The following is a 27,656-nucleotide window of genomic DNA, read 5'->3' as shown; positions in this document are numbered from 1 at the left end:
GATCCAGGACCCAAACTTTCACCTTTGCCTCTTTTGGTTTCTTCCGATGATCTCGATAAACCTCAGCATTGACAAACTTTGAGACGGAGAAGTTTTCTGTGTTCATGGACTATGGAACAAGAACAATTGACTCCACACAACTAGGACTTCGGCCTACACCTGATGCTTGATGTCATGTCATCTTCGAGAGGCCGTATTCTTTTAACAGTGGTAATACAGCAGCATGCTCTTCTCGTGGCTATTTTGGCATGGAAGAAATATGTCCATTAGAATTCAGACTCTTGCACTTTATTTTCCAAATATGTCTACTTTCAAATTTTACAGTTTTTTTTAAAGATAAGAAGTACGGGTGGGCAATATTGACAAAAAGGATTAAACCGGTATATATTTCAAATTCTCTCTATAACAATATTAGGATAGTTGTTTTAGTTTGTTTTGCCATTGTATTGGTTGCATATGAGTATCATACAAAGTATGGATGGACCGTAAAAGTAAAATATCACCTTTTAGCTTTGTGTGGAAGCTTTATTTTTAATCAATTACAGCCTTTTGATCATTATAAATATAGAGAATATTCTCAATTATCTCTCTCAAAACAATTTCAATTTAATCTATTAGTGCTGTCACAATATTACATTCAATCTTTTTTTTCGAAACCATGGAAAAAATACCAATTTCAAAACAACAATGTGTAATAAAGAAAGACTTTTGAAAACGATAGAATATACTTTCACACACAAAATAATGCATTTGCTCTGATTGTACCATGTAGTCTTATGGTTGCCTGACCCGCCAGCCCCGCCCACATTCTGTTCGAATGCAAAAGGGTCTGGAACCCGAGTCAGAGCCAATGAAGTCGTCGGTAATCAATTTACCTATCCAATCCCAGTTGGAGGTTTTAACGCGCCACACTGAGATACGGAAGTAGCTCTTCACCACCGTTCCAAAACATTCAAGATGGCGGACCTGGCTCGTGACCGAGTGTTTACTTCTGCTCTCGCTTCTGTTTGAACAATCAGGAAAGTCCTCTCTACTTGCCATGATGAACATGCGTTAGTTGCGGTTATACGAAGGGTATCATCGCGATTCAGGAGACATTTTCTGCGTTCGGGGACGGATAACGCGGAACACGCCTTGTTGACAAGGGCTACGTAATATCCGGTTAAGCGTGTCACGTTTTTTGCGTCACTTCTGGGTTTATGTGATTGGTTCTATCTCTGCTCTCTAAACTCCGCCCTAGAAATTGAAACGCAGCGGTCGAGCCCCAAACCCATACACAGTTTTGAAAAGTAGTTTACCAAAACGTGTTAGGAATGGCTGGTCAGGCAAGTCTTATGGTGCATTCACACTGTGGTGTTAAGACATAGGGATTATATTCAAAGTCTACGAGGACGATGGGCGTCCAGTGTTTTTGAAGTGTGTCCCGAGTTTTTTGCCCAAAATTCTTAGAAACATATTGGTGTAATCCCTCATTTGTCCTGGAGTGTTCCGTTGTAGAAAAAGATTACAATGTAGTCATCTGGACTTAGTTTTTAGAAAGAAAAAAAAGTTTCTGCGAATTGAGTCTTGGAACTCAGATATTTATCCTACTCTAAGTAAGCCCTGCCCACCGGGCGGGACCTCCTGATAAAGGGAGAGAGAGACAATCCACACCCTGATAGCCCATTAAAGAATCTTTTTCTACAGTGTGTCCTGAGCATCGGTGGTGGAGCGAATCTCGCGTTTTGAGCAATTGATGCAGCGTGTTTTGAGCTTTAAGCATCGGACAGGCAAATAGGGCATCCAAGGGTGTCTGAAGCCGGAGATGAACAAAGCTGAATTTTTGGTGGCCGATTTAACTGATTTACGCTCCAGTGAAGCAACTATGCATTTCATTATACGGAAGAAGAACTAAAACAAACCCCACACAGTCAAACATTTATGACAAATTAATTGTGGCCGTGTGTTAAGCAAATACACTAAAGCCACTCTCCTCCTGGTCTGCCATCACACGGAGCGACAATCCACACCGGGAAACACAACAAAAACTCCTAGGCTGTGGTGAATGTGCGTTGGACTCCTTGGACGCGTGTCTGCTGGTCAGTTTAATTTTCAAACACACGCGGCCAAAGCTTCTGTCTTCAACATGCATAAGCATCAAACTAGGGGTTTCAGGCGCCAATTTGACCCCGTGGCATGAACACGGCATTATTCTAGCCACTCTAAAACTATTTGGGAAAGGTCCAACTTTGTCTTATATGGACGGTATCCATATTTGTTCAAATAGGTATATCATTTAGATAACATTTATGATAAGTTAATACCTGTTTTCTTCTACAAGCTAAGACAATATCGCCCACTTCTATGACGTAAAATGCATCTAAAGAGTATTTTATGATGAAGAGAATGAAATATATGATGCTGCTATTTTTCATATGTCCAACACCTCTGTATTTTAAAGGCGGTATGGACGATTTTTCGGCGATTTGAGAACGCAGGCGGAAGTGCGCATGCGCACTCCCCCGTGCGGACCGATACAACACACACGTGCGTTTGTTTATTAGCGCAACGGAGCGCATCGCATCGCTCGTCTCCCGTAGATTTCTGTCCACTTCTGCGTCAGCTCGAACTGTCTTTCTCCGTCTTCATTTTGCCCCGTACACTGAGGGAACTATATTATGATAGATCCATGCGCTTAGGCACGCGGTAACGTGGGGATGAACCGCACACGGCTGCAGGTGAGCAGTAGGTGCGTTTTATGATTGATACGTGGCAGGACTAATGATTTATCTACGCCACGAGGAAATATGATAAAAAATTTGCTGAAAAAAATCGTCCATACCACCTTTAAGTTATCCCATGTATTTCTGCATCTAAAGATTACTGTAATATGCAATGGAAGTTGTGTAACATTATCATTCAGTGTTCTCGTATTGTTTTCTGTAATATTCACTTGCTTTAACTCAATAGTTCTAGTTTTATAAGAGTGCATTCACAGCCAAAGGTACAAAGTTAATTTAATGTCGCATTGGGCTTTCATTGCATATTGATCCCCCATGAGTAAATATGAATGGTCCCTGAATCTTGGTATGTAGGCTATAGGTTTAATGGTTATGATAAGATCTAATATATTGATCTATTAGTATTTTCTATGTTAGACATGTTCCGAAATTTCACAGTCGAAGTGTTTGCTGTTTTACTGTATTGAATCATATTGTTTGTCTTTAGTTGTGTTATAACAAATGTGTTTTTCCATGAGAATTTGAATATATGTCTGCCTTGTTGCATTATGTTTAGCACAAGATAATGTGTCAGAGACATAGAGGGAGTTTAGCCAAGATTTGTTCATGTTTAAGGAGATATAGAATATGCATTTTATATCATCAAGTGAAAGATTTGGAATTTACATTATTAAAAATGGGCTGTACCCACTTTTTTCATGTATAAAATTAAATCCTTTTTGCCCCAGTACACATGTATTGTTCTTAGGTCTTAGCTCTGAGGGTGAAATGAAGCTGCTGTGTACTTTCTGCATCTAATTATAAAGTATCTTATTCTCCAGAAAACAGGAAGCGTGCTGTGAGCATGCTAATGTTTGTTAGCTTTACTGTGACGGTTGAATAATTAGGATCCAGAATGCATTTGGTAAGTGAATAACTGTTTACAATAAAGTAGAAAAAGCTTCAGTTGTAGTCATCTGGACTCAGTTTGAAAAAGTAGACGTTTCGACTCTCATCCAAGAGTCATTGTCAATAACAGAATTTAGGTCGAGAACTCCGATATTAATACTGTTCTGTGGTAAGACCCGCCCATTGGGAGGAGCCTTCCTGAAGTAGAAAGAGTTGTTTGTTTCAACAGAAACTCCCCCTTGTATCTACCGAGCTAGCCTATTCAGAATCTTAATGGGCTATTAGAAACCTCTTTGTCTTTGTGAGACCCTGGCTCAACCACCCTGAGTACCTGATTAGCATCTGAATGTCCTTTACCTTTCCAGGGGTTCAGAATCCCATTATAAATAACAGGAAGATGAAACCTAAGCCCTCCATTTCTGTTTAAAGAAGGTCTTTCTTTTTTAACAAAAATAGCTTCCTTGACTCCTCTTTCAAACCATCTTTTCTCCCTGCTTAAAACCTTCACCTCACCGTCTTCAAACAAGTGATTAGAGGCTTCAAGATGGAGATGCACGGCGCTCTGAGGTCCTGAACTAGTATTTCTTCTGTGCTGATAAAGCCTCTTGTGTAGAGGCTGTTTCGTCTCACCTATGTAACGTTCTTTACAACTTTCTTCACTGCATTGGATCGAATAAACTACATTGCTCTGTTTTTGAGTCGGCAACTTGTCCTTTGGGTGAACCAGTTTTTGTCTTAAAGTGTTTCCTGGTTTAAAATAAACAGGGACTTCGTGTTGTCTAAAAATTCTCTGCAGTTTTTCCGACAGGCCAGACACATAAGGGATAGAAACACCCTTCCTTCTCTGTTCAGTTTCCCTTTTGTCCTGCTTCTTGGTTCTCTTCACTCTGTTGAGAGCCCAAGCGGGGTAACCACAGGCTGAGAGGGCATTTCGGACATGTTTTTCCTCTTTCTTCTTGCCCTCTGAGCTGGTGGGCACACCTTGAGCTCTGTGTTGTAAGGTTCTGATCACCCCCAGCTTGTGCTGTAGTGGGTGGTTGGAACCAAAGAGCAGATACTGGTCCGTGTGTGTAGGTTTCCTATATACTTCTATTTGGAGTTTCCCGTCCTCTCCTCTGATCGTGGAACAATCAAGAAAGGCCAAGCGATTCTCCTTAGCGTCTTCTCTTGTAAACCTAATATGTGGGTCCACAGCATTGATGTGATCAGAGAAGGTTTCCAGCTCTTGTTTCTTGATTGTTACAAAAGTATCATCGACATAGCGGAGCCACAGTTTTGGAGCTATGCCTGAGAATGAGGACAGTGCCTTCTTCTCAAAGTGCTCCATGTACAGGTTGGCCACTATGGGAGAGACGGGCGAGCCCATGGCACAGCCATGAATCTGTCTGTAAAATTGTCCCCGGAATTGAAAGTAAGTGGTGTTCAGACAGATGTCCAACAGTTTACATATGTGTTCAGGTGTCAGTTTGGTCCTTTCCTGTAGGGTGGTGTCTTCCTGCAGTCTGATCCTCACTGCTGCTACTGCATCAGTGGTCGGGATGCAGGTGAACAGGGACACAACATCACCTTCTTTAAACAGAAATGGAGGGCTTAGGTTTCATCTTCCTGTTATTTATAATGGGATTCTGAACCCCTGGAAAGGTAAAGGACATTCAGATGCTAATCAGGTACTCAGGGTGGTTGAGCCAGGGTCTCACAAAGACAAAGAGGTTTCTAATAGCCCATTAAGATTCTGAATAGGCTAGCTCGGTAGATACAAGGGGGAGTTTCTGTTGAAACAAACAACTCTTTCTACTTCAGGAAGGCTCCTCCCAATGGGCGGGTCTTACCACAGAACAGTATTAATATCGGAGTTCTCGACCTAAATTCTGTTATTGACAATGACTCTTGGATGAGAGTCGAAACGTCTATTTTTTCAAACTGAGTCCAGATGACTACAACTGAAGCTTTTTCTACTATGGAACACGCCTAGACGAATGAGGGATTACACCGACATGTTTACAATAAACTACAGTTGTTTTTATGTTTTATAAGACACAGCAGCATTCAGTCATAACAAAACATAAATATGGATTAACTTACAATCAAAAAATGATTACTACTACTAATGAGTATTATTACTAACTTGTCCTTACTCTGGTTCTGCCCTAAACCTGTGGTATAGGGTAAACAGCTCTAAAACAAAACACATCTTGTGATTGTAATTAAACAAAGGTGATTTATTGTGAACTGTCCCAAATGCATAAATCTTGATGAAATAATGTGAAATTAGTCTTTATAAGGAACATAGCTATAACTGCAACTAAAATTATGTATTTGTTGGTGGTTTATATCTACAACATTTGTGGCCCAAATGCATTATTCTTAACAGGCTAAACTCTATCTATACATCAGGAACAGTGTCCTCAGCTCCTGTAGGTCATCAGATTATGTGTTGTTGTTCCTAGCTAAGAAAGCCCCATTTTGATAGCTTCTACATGTGTATAAAGAAGACAGATATATTATAGTTTGTTACTGAAAATACAGCAGCCAAGATCTCTTCGGCCCTTGAAAACTAGAGGTCAGAATTCCACCATGTGTTGTACTAAAATGATTGTGATACTGAGATGATAATGCAATCCCCTGTGTTGAATATGCATCGACTTCAATAAAACATATCACACTTTATGACTGCGTGAACAGTGGTTATTCAAACATTTTACCAAAAATACAATACTTCAATAAAAATGATCCACACGTAAGGGTCTTAAATTACTTGAACCGTTGCTGCCACTTTTATTGCACAATGCTATGTAATTTCAACGTGCTTTCCAAATATTTAACATGATCGTAACTCCAAGTCGGCACACAGCTTCACAATTTGTAGATTTTAATTAAATATATAAGGCCTTGCTCTTTTCAGGCACACAGTTGTCATTATTCATTCCCTCCACACACAGTGGTAGTTAGCTTTATTATAGCCACAGGCACAACGGACCTGGGGCAGACTGACGGAAGCGTGGCTGTTAATCTGCACATCAGCTCTTCTTATCTCCACCAACACTCACTCACACATCACATTCATAATAGGCAATGTAGTGAAGTGCCTTGCCCAAGGAAACAACAACAGTTTGCTAGAGCCACTGCTGCCCTGGCACCTGCTATTTCCAGTATCTCCCATCCAAGTACTAACCAGGCCCAGCCCTGCTTCTCTCCCGTTATCAGATCAGATCAGGCTTTGACCAGCACGTTTGGCCTTATTGATATTGTGCTACAGCTACACTACTGTGTTTCTGGGCTTTTAATATTTCAGCCGAATCTTTGGACTAACATCAAATGTGTTGGATGATGTCAGCAACACATAAGTATCTATTATGATGTGCATAACAACTTTGCTAGGGTTAGGATTAAACAAGTTTCAAGAATTATAACTAATCCTAAATCTGAACAGTACTTCATGTGAACAGTAGAAATGTACGCAATCACAATCACATTAACAAGACATCAGAGCAGACAGCATCCATTGACACAGAACAAGATGAGCCCGAATCAGTGACAACGCTACGGTGCACAGTGACATCAGGTGGTCAGACATGGCATTAAAATATGCATTGCTACACAAAGAAATGCCCAACATTACTGTACACAATTAAATAAACCAGCCTAAAATAGACTAAATGTACAGCTCTGGAAGGTTTTAAGAATTTGCATTGTAATACATCTGAATAATTCTCTTTCTATATGAAACTTTACAGCTCCATATTATCCTACACTGACTGAATTTCTTGATTACGCTATGCTTCCCTCATTAAATTATATCTAGACAACTTTTACCTTTTCCCATAAACAATATCAAAGACATTTCTTACACCTGAAACTGGAGTGTGAGTTAAATAAAAGGCGATGGATAGATGGGTGACAGGAAAAATTATCCAAAAAGAAAAGACAAGAGGTGACAGATTAAAAAGCACAAGACCTAACACAAGTGAGGACATACACCGTTTAAGAGGTTTGAGAGTGAGCAAGTCAAATTAGATTTAAAAAGTGTAAAGGTTAGAATACATGTATTTATGCTTGCTTTAATTACTTTGTTTCCCCAGCGTTATTTTTGAAAAAATGAAGGAAAGAGGTACAATGCTTCTTACAATAAAGACTAAAAAACCCAGTATCACTGCAATTAAAAATGTAAAATAAGGCTTAAGGATGACACGTTCGACTACATTCCTCCTGTGCTGTTCAAGCTGATGGGTCTAAGCGTCACAACAGCAGAACACGCTGAGAAATCAGACTTTTCTTAAACCCAGCTGAGAGAATAGTTCACATTTTCAAATGCACAAAAAAAAGGCCATATTTCTGCTACATTTGCTTATTTTCATCCAATTGTGTCACCGCGTTTGTTGTGTTGTTTTGGGCGTTTCATTCAAATCAATGCCATCAGTACTCTGGTCATTTAAAAACTTCAATGTTCTATATGGTTTGTTATGGGACTGTATATTTTTATGCATTGGTGTGGAAACAATAAACTAACTGTGTTGAACCCAAGATAAACAACTCAAACCTGGTACATAATGAGCAGGAGAAAAGTATAAAAAAGCAAATTAAAAGCTCATCCTACCTCCAGCGATGGCCGTTTTCTTCCCCACGGAAACAGTCACAGCAGTGGTGGCAATGACGATCCTCCCCGCTGGTAAAAGGCAAAACACAATACAATATAACCACAAAATACTTTAGAAATACTCAATCTATGCATGCATGTAAGCTGCTTTCTAATGTATTTGAATAAATATGTGAACTGGAGATTAACTTAACTGAAAATGTTTGTAAATATGTGATTAGGCTATGCAGGTAATTTTCATAAAAGCCATGCGTAGATCTGCTTGCAAAGCTCTCATGCCGACTGATGCCAACTGTCACACAGAATTTGTTTACAGCCAGATTACTGTTCAAACACTATCAAGCAAATACTATAATAAGTGCAAACTACTTTGCAAACTGTAGAAAAGGGCCCATATTGAGCAAAACAAAACCTTTTTATTCCCTGCATTAAATGTGCATTATGAATCTGTTGTCTATTCATGTTGAACTGTTTGTATATAAGTTATTTGTCTGTTATTTTCAAATTGAATGTGTAATCTTTTTAACAACAGATTAAATTTATATGATTGTGTTTACGCCGGCATATTTATGTTGACAGTGCTGCTGACATATTGATTAATATGCACTGCCCAAAATGAATAAATAAGCATTGTGTTTTGTGAAATTAAAAGGGACAGTGCCTTTTAATATAATTGCACTTAAATCAATTTGTCAGTTGAAACAGTGCTAAGCCTTTTAAAATGTCACTATAAGTCATTTGTAGTAACATCAAATCATACAATCTATCATCTGTTTCTTTGGAGCAGTAGGACTGTGGTACAGTCTGTACAATGCTGTTTTAAAGTAGTGTACCCACTTAGATAAAGGTTATATTTTCAAACCAATCTTAAACTCCTTTACTTTAATGTAAAGTAAATCATAATATAGTAGGTAGTAATAAGTAATTATAGTGTAACGATGCTTCGTGCCACAATGCATTGCGATTTGGAAAGATCACGCTACGCATCGTACACATGTCTTGATCCGTCTTGATGCAAAATTGCCAGATTGCACTGAAAAAACAACATTAAAACGTCCCCACAGCCACATCCCTGACAGGCCCGCTGAGCCTGTTCAACTCCGCATCGCATTTCCAGACTAAAGTAACGCGGACAAATCTGAACATCAAGTTACTATCATCTCTCAAACAGGCTTGTGTGCTTGACAAGGCTTTGACAAGTCTCAAACTGTTCTCTGTGCATTAAACATCCTGCTCTGCGTGTGTGAGAAGAGAGTAGAGCACTGAGCGAGAGACACAGAGGCTCCGCGCACACACATGTGCACAGGGAGAACTGCCCTGGGACAGAGCGTGTGCACGGACAAAGTAGACGGTGGTCATCATCATGTAAGTGTGTTTAACAGGTAAAGATGGCTGATTATTGCACCAAACAGCTGTAAAGACCCAGAAACACTTGTTTATGCAGTAAAGACCCTCACATTTGGAATATAAGCACAGGCTAAATGTATAAAGCTCTTCATCGAAGAGATATGGCCTAAATGAAACTAAAATATAAGAGATGCTATATTAAAGTCCTCTAAAATCAAATGCCAAAAATGCCATGTGAAATGAGAAAAATAAGTCATATTTCAGAACATGCCAATGCAAAAAAGAAACAGAACATTACAAAACGCTTACAAACGCTTACCAAGTTGTAGATCAAATAAAAAGCTTAACAAATAGAGAAAGTTTGCATGCTTAATAATCAACAGTTTTCCTCTACCCTCCTCCCCCTCCTCCTCATAATCATCTTCCTCTTCATCCTCTTCCTCTTCCTCATTTACTTCCCTGCGCTCTCTCCCTTCCTCCTTTTTCATCTCCTCCGACTCGACATTCAACTCCTCTGAGCTCAAGGTGGCGCTATAGTCGGCCTCATAGTCTCTGTACACATCTGAATATACGACAAAACTATTTAGAACACCGCACTCACATAGAGAGAAAATCACAAGTTACAAAAAAAATATTTTTTCATGTACTCTTGAGTGTAGACTGTAAAACAATCAGTGAAACATGACACACTTAAATGTCAAATGTTAACAATCTATCTGTTCTAAATTTATTATGACGTATAATTGCGAGTATAAGGGCCAACCTAAATTTAAAAAATTGCGGGGCACTACGAGAATAAACTCATAACATTTCAACATTAAAGTCACAATTTAATGAGATTAAAGTCGAAGCCAGAAAAAAATTCCTACATTTATGAGATTAGACTCATAATTTAACGAGAATAAACTTATCATTTAACGAGAATAAACTCGTAATTTAACGAGAATAAATTCATAATTTAACAAGAATAAACTAATAATTCAACGAGAATAAACTTGTAATTTAACGAGAATAAACTCATAATTTAATGAGATTAAAGTCATGAATTTCTGAGAATAAAGTTGTAGTTTAGGGGCCGGTGCATTGCAATGTTCACATAAAGCGAATTGCTCACGTCAAAGCCCGCAATAGAAAAGTGTTTCCTGGCCTTTATAACGATGTCTTATATGTGTGCTGATTACAAAACAAGACATTGCAGTTTAGCTGCACCTTTCCTGTTACGCATCATTCACAAACTGTTGGATAAACCCTTTACTTTCTCCATGATGTACCCGTAGTGCCCCATGGATTCAAACACCAGCCATGCTCCGTGCCACAGCCACCCGCAGACAGGAGGAGCACCATCGGTGTTGTATTCACACATGTTCTGCTCCTCTCTTGTATTGTTTCACTACATGGGCACTTTGCGCACAATCACTATTCTTAGGGTGCTCATTAGTGTGCACATAAGTTTTATGCACCGATTCTAACCTTTTTGGCATCCCTTGGACAAACACACATAACATCAAAACAGCTGTCTGCAGTCTGCGCTTCCACTCAGCTCCTCCTGTCTAACGCTTGGATCGTGGTTGGCACAGCCAAAAAGCGATGCGTTTTACGCACAAGCCATCATCCATATAATTAATTCTACCTCTTACAGCTGAGGAACACAACTACAGCCTGACACGCCCATGTAGCCCAGGCTGATGACTATAATGAGAGGATACTCTAAAGACATATAGTGCTTACACATGGCCATGGCATGAACACAAGTGCACCCAACACCGAAGTACCAAAGTAATTTTACACATATCCCAACTGTGAGGCACTGACTGGCTCCACAAGAAGGACATGGGGGCACTGTACGGGGGAATAGATTGTTTGTGATGTCTAAAAGGCCCGCATCATAAAGATCATTTATTGTGGGCTTTTGTAGTAATTTTCAACTCATCCAAGTTAAGCACCATTTGCGTCGTGGCCGTGGTGCTGAAAGTGAATTTCTCGCGTCACTTTGAATCGGAAAATTGACCCCAGCCCCTAAACTACAACTTTATTCTCATAAATGTATCACTTTTTTCTCGTTAAATTACACGTTTTTACCCGTAAATGTAGGACTTTTTTCTGGCTTCGACTTTAATCTCATAAAATTATTACTTTAATGTTATGAGTTTACTCCCGCATTTTTTTAAAATTTGGGTTGGCCCTTATACTCAGTCATAATTTATCAAAAGAAACAAAATTTATAAAAAATCTTGTCAAAACCATAACTTTACCAAGTCTAACCCATACATGCAAATACAGGATTAAACCAAAAGTAATCTTTGTCTAAACCACAACTAAACCAGGTATCAAAACCCAAAAGCTGCTACAGTCTAGAAACAAATAAAGTGTAATACCTGTACCTGTAAAAAAAAGAAAATCAAGGGTACACTCACATTGATCACTACTACAGAATTTGTGATCACGCAGTTAACTTGTTTCAATTGTGGAAAAAAATATTTTATCTCCCCTTACTGTTAACAAACAAGATAACTGAGCTCTGTACTGTTGGTACAACAAAGAAACTACTTTCAGTTTCCATTTCTACGGAAAGCGATGGCTGTTTACTTTTTGTACTTTGTCTTTTAATAAACACAAAATTGGTTCACAAATGTTGCCTGGAATAGGTCGGCTTTTGCAAACTAACATCTAACAGGGCAGTCAGCGCTGATATCGGGGCTTTGGAACAGCTTTTACACAGACTTTAAACTGGCAAAGACCTTCATCAATGTAAAACTATGTATTTAGTGTGCCCCTATTACAACACGCAGTCATTTTTCAGCTGTTCAAAGATTTATTCACGTCCAATATGTTCGACCTGTGCTAATCGCCAATGCTAATCATTAAAATATTGTTGTATAAATGTCAGAACCACATCTTACAGTAAAGATTAGGATTGTTCTGATATTTGTGCCGTTTATAAAGATTTTCTTTGGAGTTAACATTTGTTTACATTAGCAACCTGAAGGAAAGATGGCTGCGGATGGCACAGGTCACGTGTCTGGCAGGAATTTTCCGAATAACAATGTCAGTGCATAACCTCGAAACAGGACTGGAAATTTATACCAGCAGATATCCACATGTACCCAAAAGACAAACAATATGATGTGAGTTGACTGGGAAAGACAAAAACAGATTATTCTTCCATTTGTTTAGAAAACCACATCCATAGTATTTTGTTAATATTTTGAGTTTGAGTTGCGGAATATGTTCTACCTCTTGAGTCCTCCCTGGGCATGTAATAGAGGAACTGTCCAGCAGGGTTCTCAGCGGCTCTGCGGTACCACAGTGGGAACAGATCCAAGGTGAACAGATTCTCTTTGTCTGATGAGGTCAGGAAAGACCTGTGGAGAAGAGGTAAAAATAGGAGTGAAGACAAAATACTATCGGATGTACACAGCATGGGCAATAGTGGAAATAAAAACATAAACTACTTTGAAAGTGAATTATTTTATGTTACATGTACATTGCTAAATCAAACATACAAGCATTACATTTCTTAATTTTTTTTTCAGTTGACAGAATTAATGTAATATATTTGTATTCTATTGTTACTGCAGGCACCCTTTTCAACTACTTCTTGAATAGATAGATAAGTAAATAATCTGATGACACCTTTCAGGACACTCAAAGCCATGTATACAATCAGGAGCTCTTATCGTTCACTCCTCGGTTACATGGGTGGTGTAAGGTGTAACTTTGGTAGCCACAGCAGTCCTGGGGCAGACTGCATACACATGACTGGCCCATCAAATACGGCAGATGACTATCACGATTCATTTGAATGTTGAAGAGCTGCTCGATCATCCAGCAAATACACATTTTTGGAGCAGACTTAGGGACGGGAGATATGGTCAAAAAATAGAACGCTTACAATTCTAATTGAAGTCACCGGCGGTGACTGCTGCTCTTCCTATGAGCTTATCATCTTTTTTAGTGGTTTAGTGCGCTATAAGGGATCATCTCAAAATGGGTTGAAGCTGAAAAGACTTCATTTTTTTCATCTCTCTCTGGACCCCCTCCCCCCCAAAAGACTTTGTCTGGCTTCACATAAAATTTTACGCGTTGATAAAACGATAGTAGCTTGATAGACCCTGCTCACCTCTATTGAACATCCCTGAACATCCTTTGGTAAGTTTATATTTAGAAGTTATGAACTCTCCAAATAATGTCACATGTCGCGTATGTCAATCCACATGGTCCACGGGCCCTACGACCATCCCATTCAACCGAAACTGTGAGATGACCACATTGAGATAGTCTCAAGAGGATGAGAGAGTGAGAAACTAATGTTTCTTGTCAAAACCTGTCATTGTCAATTGCCTGAGTTTAGACCTTAGACATGTCAGAATGACAGAAGCAGGACACGCGCTTTCGAGAGAATCTCACGTCTTCTGTGATTGGCCGAAACCTCATGCGGGTTTATTTTGTTTCCTTCTTCCGGGCAGTGCGTAGGCACGTTACTAGAGCCAAATCTCTTGATCATTTGCTGCGCCGCGTCATGCCGCAAAAAAGCTTTTCCAACTTTTCTGCACCAGCCCCGCTCCCTGCGCTGGCCACGGCGCGCCGTGCTCCGCGCCGTGATCCCCCACATGGCGCGCCACACGGGCCACGGCGCTGCACGGGCCACGGCGCCGCACGGCCCACGGGCCACGGCACCGCACAAGCCACGTGCCGTGATCCCCCGCACGCATCCGCCTTTCTCCCTGTACGCGCAAGAGTTTTTTAGCATTTCAAAACAATTACTGCCACAACGATGTATTGAAGCTTCAAAGCAACCAAATGACTTCAACCCATTTTGAGATGATCCCTAAGTGTTTCGCCATCTATTGTATTTAACGTTTGTTTGTATAGGTTTATTTAGGAGTTATATAAATACAAATACACGCAAGACAGAATAGAGAAGAATAAAGTGGTCCAACGGACTTGTATACAAGTCCATCTGTGCAGACGGTTTAAAAGACGGGAAAAGTTTCCCCACACCCGTCCACGTTCTCTACTGATGCCGTGTTGACTGTATCTACATGGGCATAGTCAGTGAAGGGTTTTTATTTTCTGTATAAAGTAGAGCAAAACCCAAACCAGTTTGTGCACTCACTTGGAGACTCTGTTTTCAATCCCAGTGTATCTCTGAACTCTCATCAGGCCAGAACGTGTCCCCAGAAAAGCTGTTTCTACTCCTTTATCTAGGCTAAAAGATGAACACATTTAGCAATCATCTGAGTTAAATTATAAATACAAAGGCATATTAAATGTGTAATTGTATACCCAGACGCGTTGAGCATAAGCGCGGTCCAGTAGGCTTCCATAGGAGCAGTGACCACAGCATCAAAGAGTGTCTGGGATAACAACTGTGAATCACCTGTTTAAAGGAAGAAAACATGCATTTACAATTGTTACAATTGGTTTACAAATTGAAGTCTTAAAACAGATGAACAATAGAATACAAAACATTCTGTCTTTGAACAATCAGAGTGCTCCAAACAGCACCAATAAACAATAATGATTTTGTGCCTTACATTCAAGATCAGGCTCTTTCCCAGTGAGGTATAGCAACACGGCCTGAAGCTGAGTCAGTTTACGATGAGCTGGATCAATGTCCGTCTCACAATATGTCCTTCAAACACACAACATTAATATAAATGACTGCAAAAAATCTAAAATGAAATAAATTCAGAATATTTATCTTGATTGTAGTTTTGATTAGTTAATACTTATCTACATGAACAACCAAGATTAGTTTGATTGTTACAAGGTATTTCTGATTTACTTATTCTATGGCACATTTTCTGCAAATAGGGTAAAAAAAAATGTCTTACCAAATAGGCAAAATTATTTGTTATATAATATCATGAAAACAGTTAAATATACTACTTCATATAATATAGACCATATATTAACCATGGATGGAACAGATCACGTGCCCCTGTGATCTTGCAAAATGTGAAATGTGAAAAACAAAAAAATGTATTTTTATTTTTCTATTTACAGTACATTACGGTACATTTGAACTGGACAAAGAAAGGTTAACGCCGATGAGTTACATATTTAGAGAAGTTGCCGTCCCAAAAAGCAGGGCTAGAAGACAAAGAACCAGTACTAAATGTAAGTGTGACTACTGACCACTCATTGCTGATGGTAAGATCAGGACCATTTAAGTCATGAAGGCCTGCAAACAAATAGGATATTTGAAGTTAATATCTAAATAAATGAGAATGGAGCTCAACAGTGACCAACCATCACAAGAACTATCATTTTATTTCTTTGTTTCTTAAACTTTATAAACCACCAAGTTATTAAAATGTTTTAAATGTGTTTTTTGGGGAGAAAACAATCTTTACATTTGTTACCACATTGCCGTGCCATTACATAAACTCATAATATAACTTTTTTTCAAATGGCTATGAGAAATTAATAGGAAATTTAGAACACAGTAAGCTTTGATGTGATCAGGACTGTTGAGCTCCAAATGAAGTGCAATTGAATGAAATTAGGGCTGGGTGATAAATTAAATTAATTTGATTAATTTGAGTCTTTAATAATCGACAATGTGAAAAATGGCTAAATTGTGCATTTTTTCACACCTTATTATTTTTGTAGCCTAGCGCCGATTTTGCAAACTTTATCACTTAATTAGAGCCGTCAGTTGCGTCTTGGAGGAGGCTTAATGTATTTTAATATGTAAAAATTGCAAGTTGTTCTGAGAAACAGAGACACAGAGCTGTGGGACATTACAGCGGCTGCAGCTTTGCCCTAAAGTAAATGTTAACGTTTACCTTCTTCAATGGAGACATTTCCTAAGAACATGTATTTTCCATAGCCCTCTGTCAACACTATACCCAAACTGTAACAAAAACAACCATATAATACAATTACATAAAATGATTTGGCAAAATGTGGAAAATATTTGCGTTTACAAAAAGTAAAATTAAAAAAAGTGACCTGAATGGGGTTTCATTGATGACAGTGTAATAGTAGTTATTCCTCACAAACATCACTCTCAGCTGCAAGAAAAAAATATCATTAATAAGGAATTTTATGAAAATGTAGTATAATACACAATTATCAATGAATAATATATATGTAAATATTTACACACAAAAGTAAAATATTCTCAAAATTGGTGAAAATCTCACCCCTTTATCCACCGAAACTCTCACATCTAAGGTTAAGGTTCCAGTTTCTCCTTTAACCATTGACGTCCTCAGCTGAAAAATAAGCACGGGATTTCAAAATCACTGAACTTATTATATTACTGTAAAGCTAATCCACATGAAACAAAAACTGGCACAAAGTTAAAGTCTACTACTCTACACTTGTTTCAGTAAAACAAAGGAAATATGATAATTTTAGATTTTAACAAACATTTTCGATGTTTTTCTTTTTGCCAATTTTGGTGAGGTTTATAATTCCCTTGCACAACTGTTACTTAGCAACCATATTGTAAATAAGGGCCAAAGTCCATTTAAATCATACAATAGTGATTTGAATAGTGAATATGATTTGACAAATAATTACACATGACAACACATTATTTTGTTAAATGATTGTTTAAACTGTCATAAAAAGGTGTAAGTTGCGTGTAAAGTTTCTTTGCATTTTTTGATGGCCTGTTGCTTTTTGCTGACATCACAGAGGTGGAGGTATTCTGAAAGAGTTATAAGCAACATTGAAGTTAAAAACAGGGTGAAGTACCTTGGTATCTCTATTAGTAAAACATAGAGTGATTTAAAACTGTTGATGATCATTAAATGATCATCAACAGTTGATCTTCCCTCCCAGATTGAAAAAATGTAATCTATGGTTCCAGAGAGATATATCAACTTCTACTGACAAAAGCAGAAGGGATATCCAGGTCTATCTATCCTGCTTTATATCTAAATGTGAGCAACAGAATATGCAACGATATTAGTAAAAAAAAATGATCAAAGCTCTATAGTTGTTGTTGTTGTTGTTGTTGTTGTTTTATGGCGGTTGACATCCGAGTGTTGCATTACCGCCAGACTTTATTCCTTAGACTTTGTCGTAGTCCTAAAAGTTCTTCTTCCAGTGCCTTGACTTCCAGTGCTTTGTCCTCAGACTCTGTCGTAGTCCGTAAAAGTACTCCTTCCATTTCTTTGGTGTTACAAAGCCCATGAGGTCATGATATGTCTTTGTGACTAGAATAGTTGTTGTTGTTTCAGAGTCCAACCGGCTTTATTCCAGGGAGACTCTTCTTCATCTTCCTCTCCTCCTTTGACGTTCGGTGCTTCCATCGTACAGCTTTATTCTTTAGGCCTCATTCTATAGGCTTTAATATTTCCACTGATGTCGCTGCTTGGTAGCCGTGCGCCTACGAGACTGGGCGAGGACCTGAGACCACCCCCTCCCCCACCCCCATCTCGTCCCTCTTAGTGACTGGCCCCAAAGAGAAAGGAGGCATGGAACTTTTAGACTTCAAAGATTTTAACTATACCTTTAAGATCAAGTGGATTAGACAATGTGTTGGAAATCTTAAATCACTATGGTATTTTATCCCTGCTCATGTTTAATGAGATGCAATTACAGTGTTAAAAATGTCCGTTAATAATTGTGCCTTCTATCAACAAGCCTTGTTGGAAATGATGTTTCAAGCGCAATTTCTCGCCATATCCTCTGGAACAATGAAAATATCACAAAGCAAAACAAAGCAATATTCTTAACAAATTGGTTTTCCAGAGGAATAACACTCCTACAAGACTTATTTAATAATGATGGCAAATTGTATCCTGATGACGTCACACTTTTCCAATCACCTCAAAAGAATTTCATTTGGCATTCCTAATGGTCTAATAGAACTAAAGAAGGCACATAAAAAACACCCACAGTTGCAGATCCACTGTCCATCAATGGTATCAACATCAAAAGCAGCGAATGCAAAAAGGTCTACAATCTCTAACTGTAAAAGTCACTGGAACACTTTATTCATTACGGTCAACTGCTTTGCTGAACCCCTTAAAATAATGCTTGAACAACAAGATCAGAGAAATTCATCGACAAATAATTCATAGAACGTGTCCAACATTCCAACATCCAACTAACCTGCTCATATCTAAATTTAAATCCTAAACTTCAATCATGAAGACTGGAAAATTGAATCTATAGGTTTTTTGTGCCAAGGAAATATTATTTACACAAATATAGAAAACCTCTTGAAATGATTTACAGAATTCAAAACATATGCTCAATCTTTAAACAATATCTCAAGTGATAAAGCTACTAAAATAAATAGTTACATTTATTACAGTAATCATCTTTTTTGTACTTTTTTTCGGTTGCCTTAAGTTATGTATGATATGCTTATATGCCTATTATGTATGATATGCTTATATGCCTATTTTCATGTGCTATCTTAATATTGTGTTTAATAAAAATAAAAATAATACACTCAGCACTGCTTCCTATAATTTTCAACTTTTATTTGTCAAAAACTGCAACTTGACTGATGTAATTATTTACCACAGGGACTAGCTCACCAAACAACATCATCTGGGCTTTAAGCATAATGCATTTGACTTGTGTTGATTTATAAATCAACAAAAGTCAAATGACTCTTTCACAACAGCCTCAGGAATCTGTGCCATTGCTCAACTCCAAAGACGGAATTATTGTCAGTTGAAATGCCTTTGAGCCGTAAGATGAATATAATAAATGTGTGGCTCCAATACTGAACCCATAACACAGGCAAGAGTATGTTGTGGCTAAGGACATAACAACTGCACTGGTCAGATCTTCAGGATTGTAGGTGTACGCTCAACCAGGGCTATGAACGATTCATAACCAAGGCTCAGATAAATCTGAGAGAAACATGGCACCACTTACCAGCTCGTCAGTGTCCTGCCATTCCACCTCGGATAAATCCACACTGTTATAGTTGGGTTTCAGTTTGAGTTTTTTACCCTCTTTATACTGGAGAATACATACAGGAAATCATCAATATAATACGGAGCACACAAACATTTGTAATAAATAAATGCATTTAATAAATGTTCATGGCATTAATTTTTCTGTCTTTACCAGAGGTCGGAGGTCGGGGTGAGACAGGATGTAGCCGTTGTTAGTTATGAGATAAGCATAGCCGTGAATTCCAAGCTGAAAATTAGACATAGACAAATATTTATATATAACAGTGTCTTGTAATGCCATTTAGATCACGTGCAATATTATTCTAAGACTAATCTCAAAATAATGTCATGTTTTAGACATTAGTAACTATATGTCGGAGTAATCCCTCCTTCGTCCAGGACTGTTCCATTGTAGAAAAAGATTCAATTGTAGTAATCTGAGTAATTTCAACTCCCATCCAAGAGTAATTATCAATCTGCGAATCAAGTCTGGGAACTCAGATATTTATCCTACTCTGAGTAAGCCCTGCCCAACGGGCGGGACCTCCTGATAAATGGAAAACCCTCTTTTTTTTACTAACAGCCCTGTGCTGGGCTATCTACATCCTATTGTAAACTGACTTTCACTCCCTCCTCAATACTTGATTAGCATCAGAATGCCCTGGGCATCTACCGCTCCAGGGTTTCAAGACATTATTATATATGACCAGAAGGTTGAATCTTAAACATCCATCTTTAAGGACGGATTCTCTTTTTAAGAGAATTGCCCTGTTAACTCCTCTTTCAAACCATCTTTTCTCCCTGCCTAGAATCTTCACCTCACTGTCTTCGATAGACTGGTTAGTGGCTTTAAGATGAAGATGCACGGCGCATTGCGGTCCTGAATTTGCGTGTCTTCTGTGCTGATAAGGCCTCTTGTGGTGTAGAGGAGCAGAGAAAATGCAGAAAAAGGAAAAACCGGATGTAGTTTCCTGATTACTCTAGCTTTAGCCACGTCTCACGGCGACCAAATTAGAATTACTAAACATCTTTTAGACAATTGTTGTGATCAGCCTTATGAATAAAAGTTCAAGTTAGAATAGTTTAGATTTGAATGATTAGAAATGATTAGTCATGTTTGGATGAGGTCAGTTGCTCACTTAGCAGAGCTCGGCCTCTGGACCCAGAGCCCAGAACATGGAGACACATTCATAATGGCCCAGATGTGAAATAAAATGAGGGTAAAAACTAAACGCCAATAAGCCCAAAACATAGTAAGGGATCATCTCAAAATGGGTTGAAGCTGAAAAGACTTAATATTTTTCGTTACTAGAGTTTTGGCTCTAGTAATGTGCTACGCACTGACCGGAAGAAGGACCAACACAAACCCGCATGAGGTTTCGGCCAATCACAGAAGACGTGAGACAAAAGCGCGTGTTCTGCTTCTGTCATTCTGACAGCACGTCTAAGGTCTAAACGCAGGCAATTGACAATTACAGGTTTTGACAAGAAACATTAGTTTCTCACTCTCTCATCCTCTTGAGAATATCTCAATGTGGTCATCTCACAGTTTCGGTTGAATGGGATGTGCCATAGGGCCCCTGGACCATGTGGATTAAGTAAACAAACATGCGCGACAGGTGACATTATTTGGAGAGTTCATAACTTCTAAATATAAAACTTACCAAAGGATGTTCAGGGATGTTCACTAGAGGTGAGCAGGGTCTATCAAGCTACTATCATTTTATCAACGCGTAAAATTTTATGTGAAGCCAGACAAAGTCTTTGGGGGGGAGGGGGTCTAGAGAGAGACGAAAAAAATTAAGTCTTTTCAGCTTCAACCCATTTTGAGATGATCCCTAAAGATGTAGTAAAATATAATTACAGACTAAATAAAGTAAATACATAATACAAAATTATGTAGAACATGTGATTAAGGATATTTACTAGGAAGTGTAATATTTCACAAATAAGTGTTTACCTTGTATCTCAAAGCTAGCCTCATGAGTTCTTTGAGTGCCACATCAGTTCCTACTACACCCAGCAAAATGCCATGGGACAACTGCAAAGAGTGTTCCCAAAATTAAACACATTACCGTATTTTCCGGACTATAAGTCGCACCTTTTTTCATAGTTTTGGCCGGGGAGCGACTTATACTTATATTTATACTTATATACTTATACTCCAGCACGACTTATATGTGATATTATTTGTTATTTTCACACTTTTTTCTTCTCTATTGTGCATTTTTTGGCTGGTGCGACTTATACTCTGGTGTGACTTATAGTCCGGAAAATACGGTACGTTACAAATAACACATTACAAATTTAAAAATGAAAACTGTGAATTGACTGCACACAACATACACTGAACAAAAATACAAACGCAACACTTTTGTTTTTGTTTTATTCATGAGCTCAAAGATAATAAACTTTCTTTAAAGACAAAAGACCCATACCTCTCAAATGTTGTTTCATATCTTTGGGTTCAGCACATGAACAATGGAAGCAAAAAAAGTGTTGCATTTAGTTTGTTCAGTTCATGTTCAGTGTATGTATAAAAGTCAGGTAAACTACAAACATGAGATGATAAACATTACCTTTTTTTCATTACAGCTAAATTATTAAATGGTGTCTCAATATGTATTTTTAAGAAACATCTAAGACTCACAGTTTCTTTCTTCTTGCTAAAAACCGGCATGGCGACTGAGGTCATCAAGAGGAGGCTTTGTGCCTGAGTGTTGAACAGCTGAAAGCCACAAACATGTGTCACAGCATAAATAAAACGGCTAGATTTACTGAAAAATGTCATTGTTGCAAACGGAAAGTCATTTGCTAGTGTGATACTATTGCCTATGATTTTAGGACAAATAAATCTTACTAAGGTTAAGCTTAAAACTTACTATTCTACTTACAATTACTTTTCTAATGTAAAGCTACTAGTTCTCCAGTCACAAGCACGTTTACCTGGGTCTTGTTTGGAAACTGAATGTTGAAATGGACAGAAACAACAAAAGTGTGTAACTGACTGAACACAAAGTGCAAAAGGAGAAAATGTGAAACAGGGCTAAGCTGGATGTTCTTCAAATTTTGCTCAGTAGTTTGGAAATCACTACTGCTCCTATGTCGAATGTAAACTGGCTTAGGGTTTTTTCTTCCTCATAAACAATGTGATAAACAACAACAAATTGGGTATTGGCTCCAGGATATCGGAGCAGTAGTTATTATTAAAGAACTATTTACTGGCTGTTACCGATAGCTTGAACTTTTAATCTACAAAATGTAGTTCTTTAGTTATTGGAAGAATAAATTAAAAAGCTACACAATTGAGAAAAACAGATTGCGTTTCCAGGCCAATTACATGTCAGATCTGGGGAGTGGTAACCCCGCTCACAGTCAAAATGCATGTTTTTGCTAGGCATGAAAAATAACAAAATAAATAAACACCTATGATTGAAATACAGATGTAGTTTAATGCCACACCGTGAAACATTCCAGGCAAAGCATGGAGACAAGCATTTTACATTGTGGACCTTTAAATCCAACATTCATCCAACACCTCAACATTCTGACTGAGCGGACATGAGTGGCAGAACTATGGGCAGCACAAATGCCAATTTTATTTATTTATTGCCTTTGTGTGTGGAGCTGAACTGAAAGTAGTTTATTCGTTGTCGCTACAACTGTGCAGAGGTTTGCTGGCTTGTTTGCTGATGACAAGGAGAGATAAAGAACACTTTCACCCAACAACAATTCATTTCCTTAATAAACAGAAAGGTCTAGGGGAGTAACGATTCAGGAACCTCACTATTCGGTTTGATGCACAATTCAGGACCTATGGGTTGATTCATCACAATTCTATCACAATTAGTAAAATTGCCTCTCACCTACCTGCATAACCTCTATTGAACTGAAAAAGCTAGATCGGTGCATTTTTACAACAAATTGAGTATGAATTCATCCAGGAAGATCACAGTCTGCTACTGCAGACTTTCAATCAATCACCTTCTAAACTTATCTCTGCTTGATTAAAATGGACATCCCTCTCTCCCTTATTATCCAGTTATATTATAGAGATGGGCACTGACCACACTGTCCATATAAGCTTCAGTCCAAATGATGTCATGATCGTGGTTGATCACCATTGGTCGACTCAGGACATGAAGATACTCCATCACATTTTCCTGAACATCAGCCAGAGTGGAGACATGTGTGTAATAACCTGAGAAACAAATATGCATGTCAAAACCACACATTTTCAGTTCTTTCAGTGACAAAGCCAGGGGTAGATTTGAAGGGCTAGTTAAAAACCTCATACCGGTTTAAAAATAAAACCAGCTGCTTAGTGCTGGAACAAAAAAAACAACTAATAACAAAATCCTGACAACATTCTAACTAAATCTGTTGAAAGATCCAGTGAATATCAAAACAAGTGATGTCAAGATGTTAATGGATTTTTCCTAAAGCGCCTGACTAAAATGAGCCCCGATTCAAACTGAAGCTGTTGCTGATCCTTTTGGAGAACAAACAAATGGCTGGACTCTTTGTGAAGCTCTGTAGTTTTGGTTTCCAATGTCTGATTTACTAATACAAGCTCTGCCTAGAGGAAAATCTGATTTTTAATTCCTGTCTGGAGGGGTAACTAACTAACTGATTGACACTAGTTTGGGCATTTGTTGGGTTTTGACAATTCCTTATGTATGCTTAAGCTAATTTAACCAAAAAATAGTTTTAGGGCCCAGAGTCCAGGCGGAATCCATGGTCATATAACATTTTAGGGCAATTATGTTATTTGTGGGTTTGGAGTACAAACTGGCCCCGAATCATCCCAGAATGATTGATTTGACTGGATATAAGTGTATTACAGCTTTATTTTTATGTTTATCTTGCCCAGCAGCCTGATATATTCCTTTTTGTTTTGTTTTTTACAAATATACCATGTTTGATTTCTAACACATACTGAAGGAATGTTGATCTATTAGACATGATTTCACTGTTAATAATCACTCAAATTTTATATTGTGACATCCCCACTCAAATGTTTGATTGAAGACACACACGTAAGACCTACCTTTGTTGTTGCAGGCGATCCATTTAGTATTTTCAGCAAAGGTAATTTCTCTTCCAATGAGATACGTGAACACACGGACCTAGAAGAGAAAAAGTAATTTGCATAAAAGCCACCACCGGTTATCCTCTGTTATTAAATTCATACTGGTAGACATGAAATTAACCATATCTTTGGCTCAATATTTATTTTATGTTCTGACATGTGACATTTACCTTTGGACAACGCTTGGTGACGTGCTACTGTCTTACAATGTTTTGCAGAAATACTACATATCGCACTTTAAAATGTGTTCTGGTGACCAGCATACATACTAACCCGCTTTTCAGGCCAGTTAAACTCCTCAAACACGTCCTCAAAATTCTCCATAGCTCCATCGGTGATTAGCATGATGGCCTGGTTACATAGACTGCCCTGGCCCATCGCTGTGGCCTGCACAAACAAATGACAATGAGGCTATAAATATGTTCACATAATTTATGTATGTATTATATCCATGGCATTTGAATGGAAAAACTAACCTCATTAAGGATCTTAAACGACTCCTTCATGGCTTTGGTGACTTTTCCCTCGCCTTTGACATGTAGCTCATCGACCAATATTTTGAAATGCTGAAAGAAATTGTAAGAACGTATGGGTAATAAGAGAAATACATATATAACAAATAAAACAGTGATTAATATTGTCTGTAAAAATGTGTTGCATAATTTGTATGAACATGCAAAATCACATAGGGCTTTGAACATAAATGGGTCCATGTAATTGTGTCAGTCAACATCTGTGCAGCCAGATGTAAAGGCCCTGTTAAAGTCAACCAATCAGATTTCACGCTGATGTCATGTGACCCACTTCAAATCGTGAGTAACCAGTGACCTTATCTCATCTGTAATGATGCACAGCACATGCAGGGCACAAAGTACAAATGAAGACCTAACATGGAGCGCTTTGATGGAGAATCTCTCACCAGAAATGCATATTTGATATGGAAGCATCAGTGGGGAAACAAATCTAGATAACTAGAATAGACAGAAATTTTATAGAAATCAGATTTTTGGCATTTGTTTACATGTACAAGAGAAACATGATCAAAAACATCTGATTACATGTGTCAGTTAATCAATTGAGTAACTGTTGCATTTGGAAGACAATGTACAATGCATTTTAAAATAACAATTTCAATTTTTAACATTTTGTCTTTAATTTTAATTGTCAAAACCATCACAGGTGTAAACAATCAGAAATAAATCAGATTACTCAGTGTTACACAGTGTAACACTTCAAAAATCAGATAATTTCAGATATCAGATAATTAAATTAAATTAATGTTTGTTCCACATGTAAACACAGCCACCGATAAAACCATAGTATCTAACACTAAAGCGAAAGGTAAATATCGCCAGCCTCATAGGATAACGGCCTAAGCCTATAGGTGTTACTGGCTTCATCCTCAGCCAATTGGCAAGAGTTTTACAAAGTGTAAAATGTTTTTTCAATTTACTCAAAACCTTTGAACAATGACTTGGGCTGTTACGCTATGCCATAGGGCATATGGCTGCTATTCTGCGCTTGAAGCATAGAATAGCACCAACTCTGGTGGTCAGAAGGGATAAAATTTATATTATTAGCAAATGGTAGACCTAAAAGATAATATTGATATATGTTACTGGCACAATTAATAATACAATGACAGTGTGATGAGAAGATTACTTCTCAGTTTTTTCATTTTTTTTAGATCTTGTATTAGATATTGTGACCTGAATAATCACATTCGATAATGTCATAGTCTCAGATGGAGGTCCTGTGTAACTCTATTGGAGATTTACAGTTTTTTAAATAAATACCCAAAATAGAAATCCACAAATTAACCCTCTCATTATTTGTGCAGGATTGGCCCAACAAACTTCATATTAATCTCACGTCCAACAGTATTTCACTTTAGATGTTTTATGCCAACAAGACGATGTACCAGTTTTTGTTTCACGTAGAGAGGCCCGGTAATTGCAGGTCAACAATTCTACACTCTGACAATTAAACAGCAAAATTCTACCTGAGAATTCTGATTTGTTTCAAGATCAACTTTAAACTATGATGAATCTAGGATGTTGTGATGTCACACAACCTATTAGCGATAAGCGAATGATCTTGAAATCCCAATGGCGGGAAATAGACCAAATTAACAATCAATCCGATGTATTAGCATTAACGGTGAAAAATTAAAAGGTTTGTAATATGAACACGCAGAGAGGCTGAACTGTTGAACTGTGAGGTTATAATCTGTTTTGATGGGATTAACACGGCATTGCAGATTATGATAAATATGATGCTGAGGGATGATTAGCTGTGTGTGAGTGGGACCATGTGCCTGTACCTCTCTGTTATCCAGATCCGCCTGCACCAGCATACCCTTGAAACATGGCTCCACATATCGCACGTAATCACTGTACTGTAAAACAAAACACAGCATCATCATCATCATCAAAGTAAACACAAAATATATTAAATATTTCTGGATTTACTGTTAGTGAAGGGTGTAATTTGAAGGGAGATATAAATTAATATCACTGTGGGATTCTCAAACAAACCTTAGTAGAAGTATGCAATATCTTGTGATTTATGGTGTTCATCCACAATACGAAAACAGTGCTAAATATAATTTACAGTTAAAGTCCTTTTTAAAAAAAAAAAAAAAATTAGAAGGAAGGAAACAAAAAAACACATTCCACAGTCGCTTTCTTGCTCACTCAGTTACCGCCACAGTGACCAGGTCAGAGCTGGAGAGGTCACATTTACATAGTACCTATGTTTGCTTGTCCCAACACACATATGAAATATTATTTACACCATTTCTACAATTAAATTGTTAAGATTTCATAGACCAACAAATCTCCACAGACAACAGAAGAACCCCAAATATGTTGAAAACATTGATAGTTAACTATGCAAAGATTTTTTGGCTCAAATGACCAATAGAACGGGTGAGACTGATGCATTTAAACTACTAGCTCATGTATGCCTGGGTTTGCTAAAACACATCATGGCAGCGCGTGTGTTAGTTGGGCAGAACTAACGCTCCTAAGTGTGCACCATTAGTCACAGGAGAACACGCTGAAAAACATAGTTTAACATGCGTTTGATAATTAAATGACTTGGGTGCATAGGCACTGACAGACAAATTAAAG

At 38.0% G+C, this 27,656-nt stretch overlaps 1 protein-coding gene across 2 annotated transcripts in view; it reads right to left on the bottom strand.

Annotated features, from left to right (window-relative positions):
• The window catches only part of cacna2d4a (calcium channel, voltage-dependent, alpha 2/delta subunit 4a), a 162,433-nt gene that overhangs the window by 104,840 nt on the left and 29,937 nt on the right, over positions 1–27,656 (bottom strand). For both annotated transcript variants that reach the window (XM_072455204.1, XM_072455205.1), the window contains exons 9-26: positions 26,846–26,920; positions 24,999–25,088; positions 24,796–24,909; positions 24,481–24,559; positions 23,498–23,631; positions 22,081–22,158; positions 21,391–21,471; positions 19,603–19,677; positions 19,408–19,494; positions 16,704–16,775; positions 16,510–16,571; positions 16,344–16,411; positions 15,691–15,736; positions 15,087–15,184; positions 14,836–14,929; positions 14,666–14,758; positions 12,784–12,911; positions 8,203–8,271 (exon numbers count right to left, since the gene is read on the bottom strand). In XM_072455204.1, the coding sequence (XP_072311305.1) occupies positions 8,203–8,271; positions 12,784–12,911; positions 14,666–14,758; positions 14,836–14,929; positions 15,087–15,184; positions 15,691–15,736; positions 16,344–16,411; positions 16,510–16,571; positions 16,704–16,775; positions 19,408–19,494; positions 19,603–19,677; positions 21,391–21,471; positions 22,081–22,158; positions 23,498–23,631; positions 24,481–24,559; positions 24,796–24,909; positions 24,999–25,088; positions 26,846–26,920 (1,543 nt within the window). The remainder of the gene's footprint in view (positions 1–8,202; positions 8,272–12,783; positions 12,912–14,665; positions 14,759–14,835; positions 14,930–15,086; positions 15,185–15,690; positions 15,737–16,343; positions 16,412–16,509; positions 16,572–16,703; positions 16,776–19,407; positions 19,495–19,602; positions 19,678–21,390; positions 21,472–22,080; positions 22,159–23,497; positions 23,632–24,480; positions 24,560–24,795; positions 24,910–24,998; positions 25,089–26,845; positions 26,921–27,656) is intronic.

The sequence above is a fragment of the Eucyclogobius newberryi genome, unplaced genomic scaffold (genome assembly GCF_026437365.1).
Source record: "Eucyclogobius newberryi isolate DKJ021-1_F unplaced genomic scaffold, fEucNew1.0.hap1 SCAF_2, whole genome shotgun sequence".
NCBI lineage: Eukaryota > Metazoa > Chordata > Actinopteri > Gobiiformes > Gobiidae > Eucyclogobius > Eucyclogobius newberryi.
The sequence above is the reverse complement of the archived record's forward strand: the minus strand, read 5'-3'. Positions and strand labels throughout refer to the sequence as shown.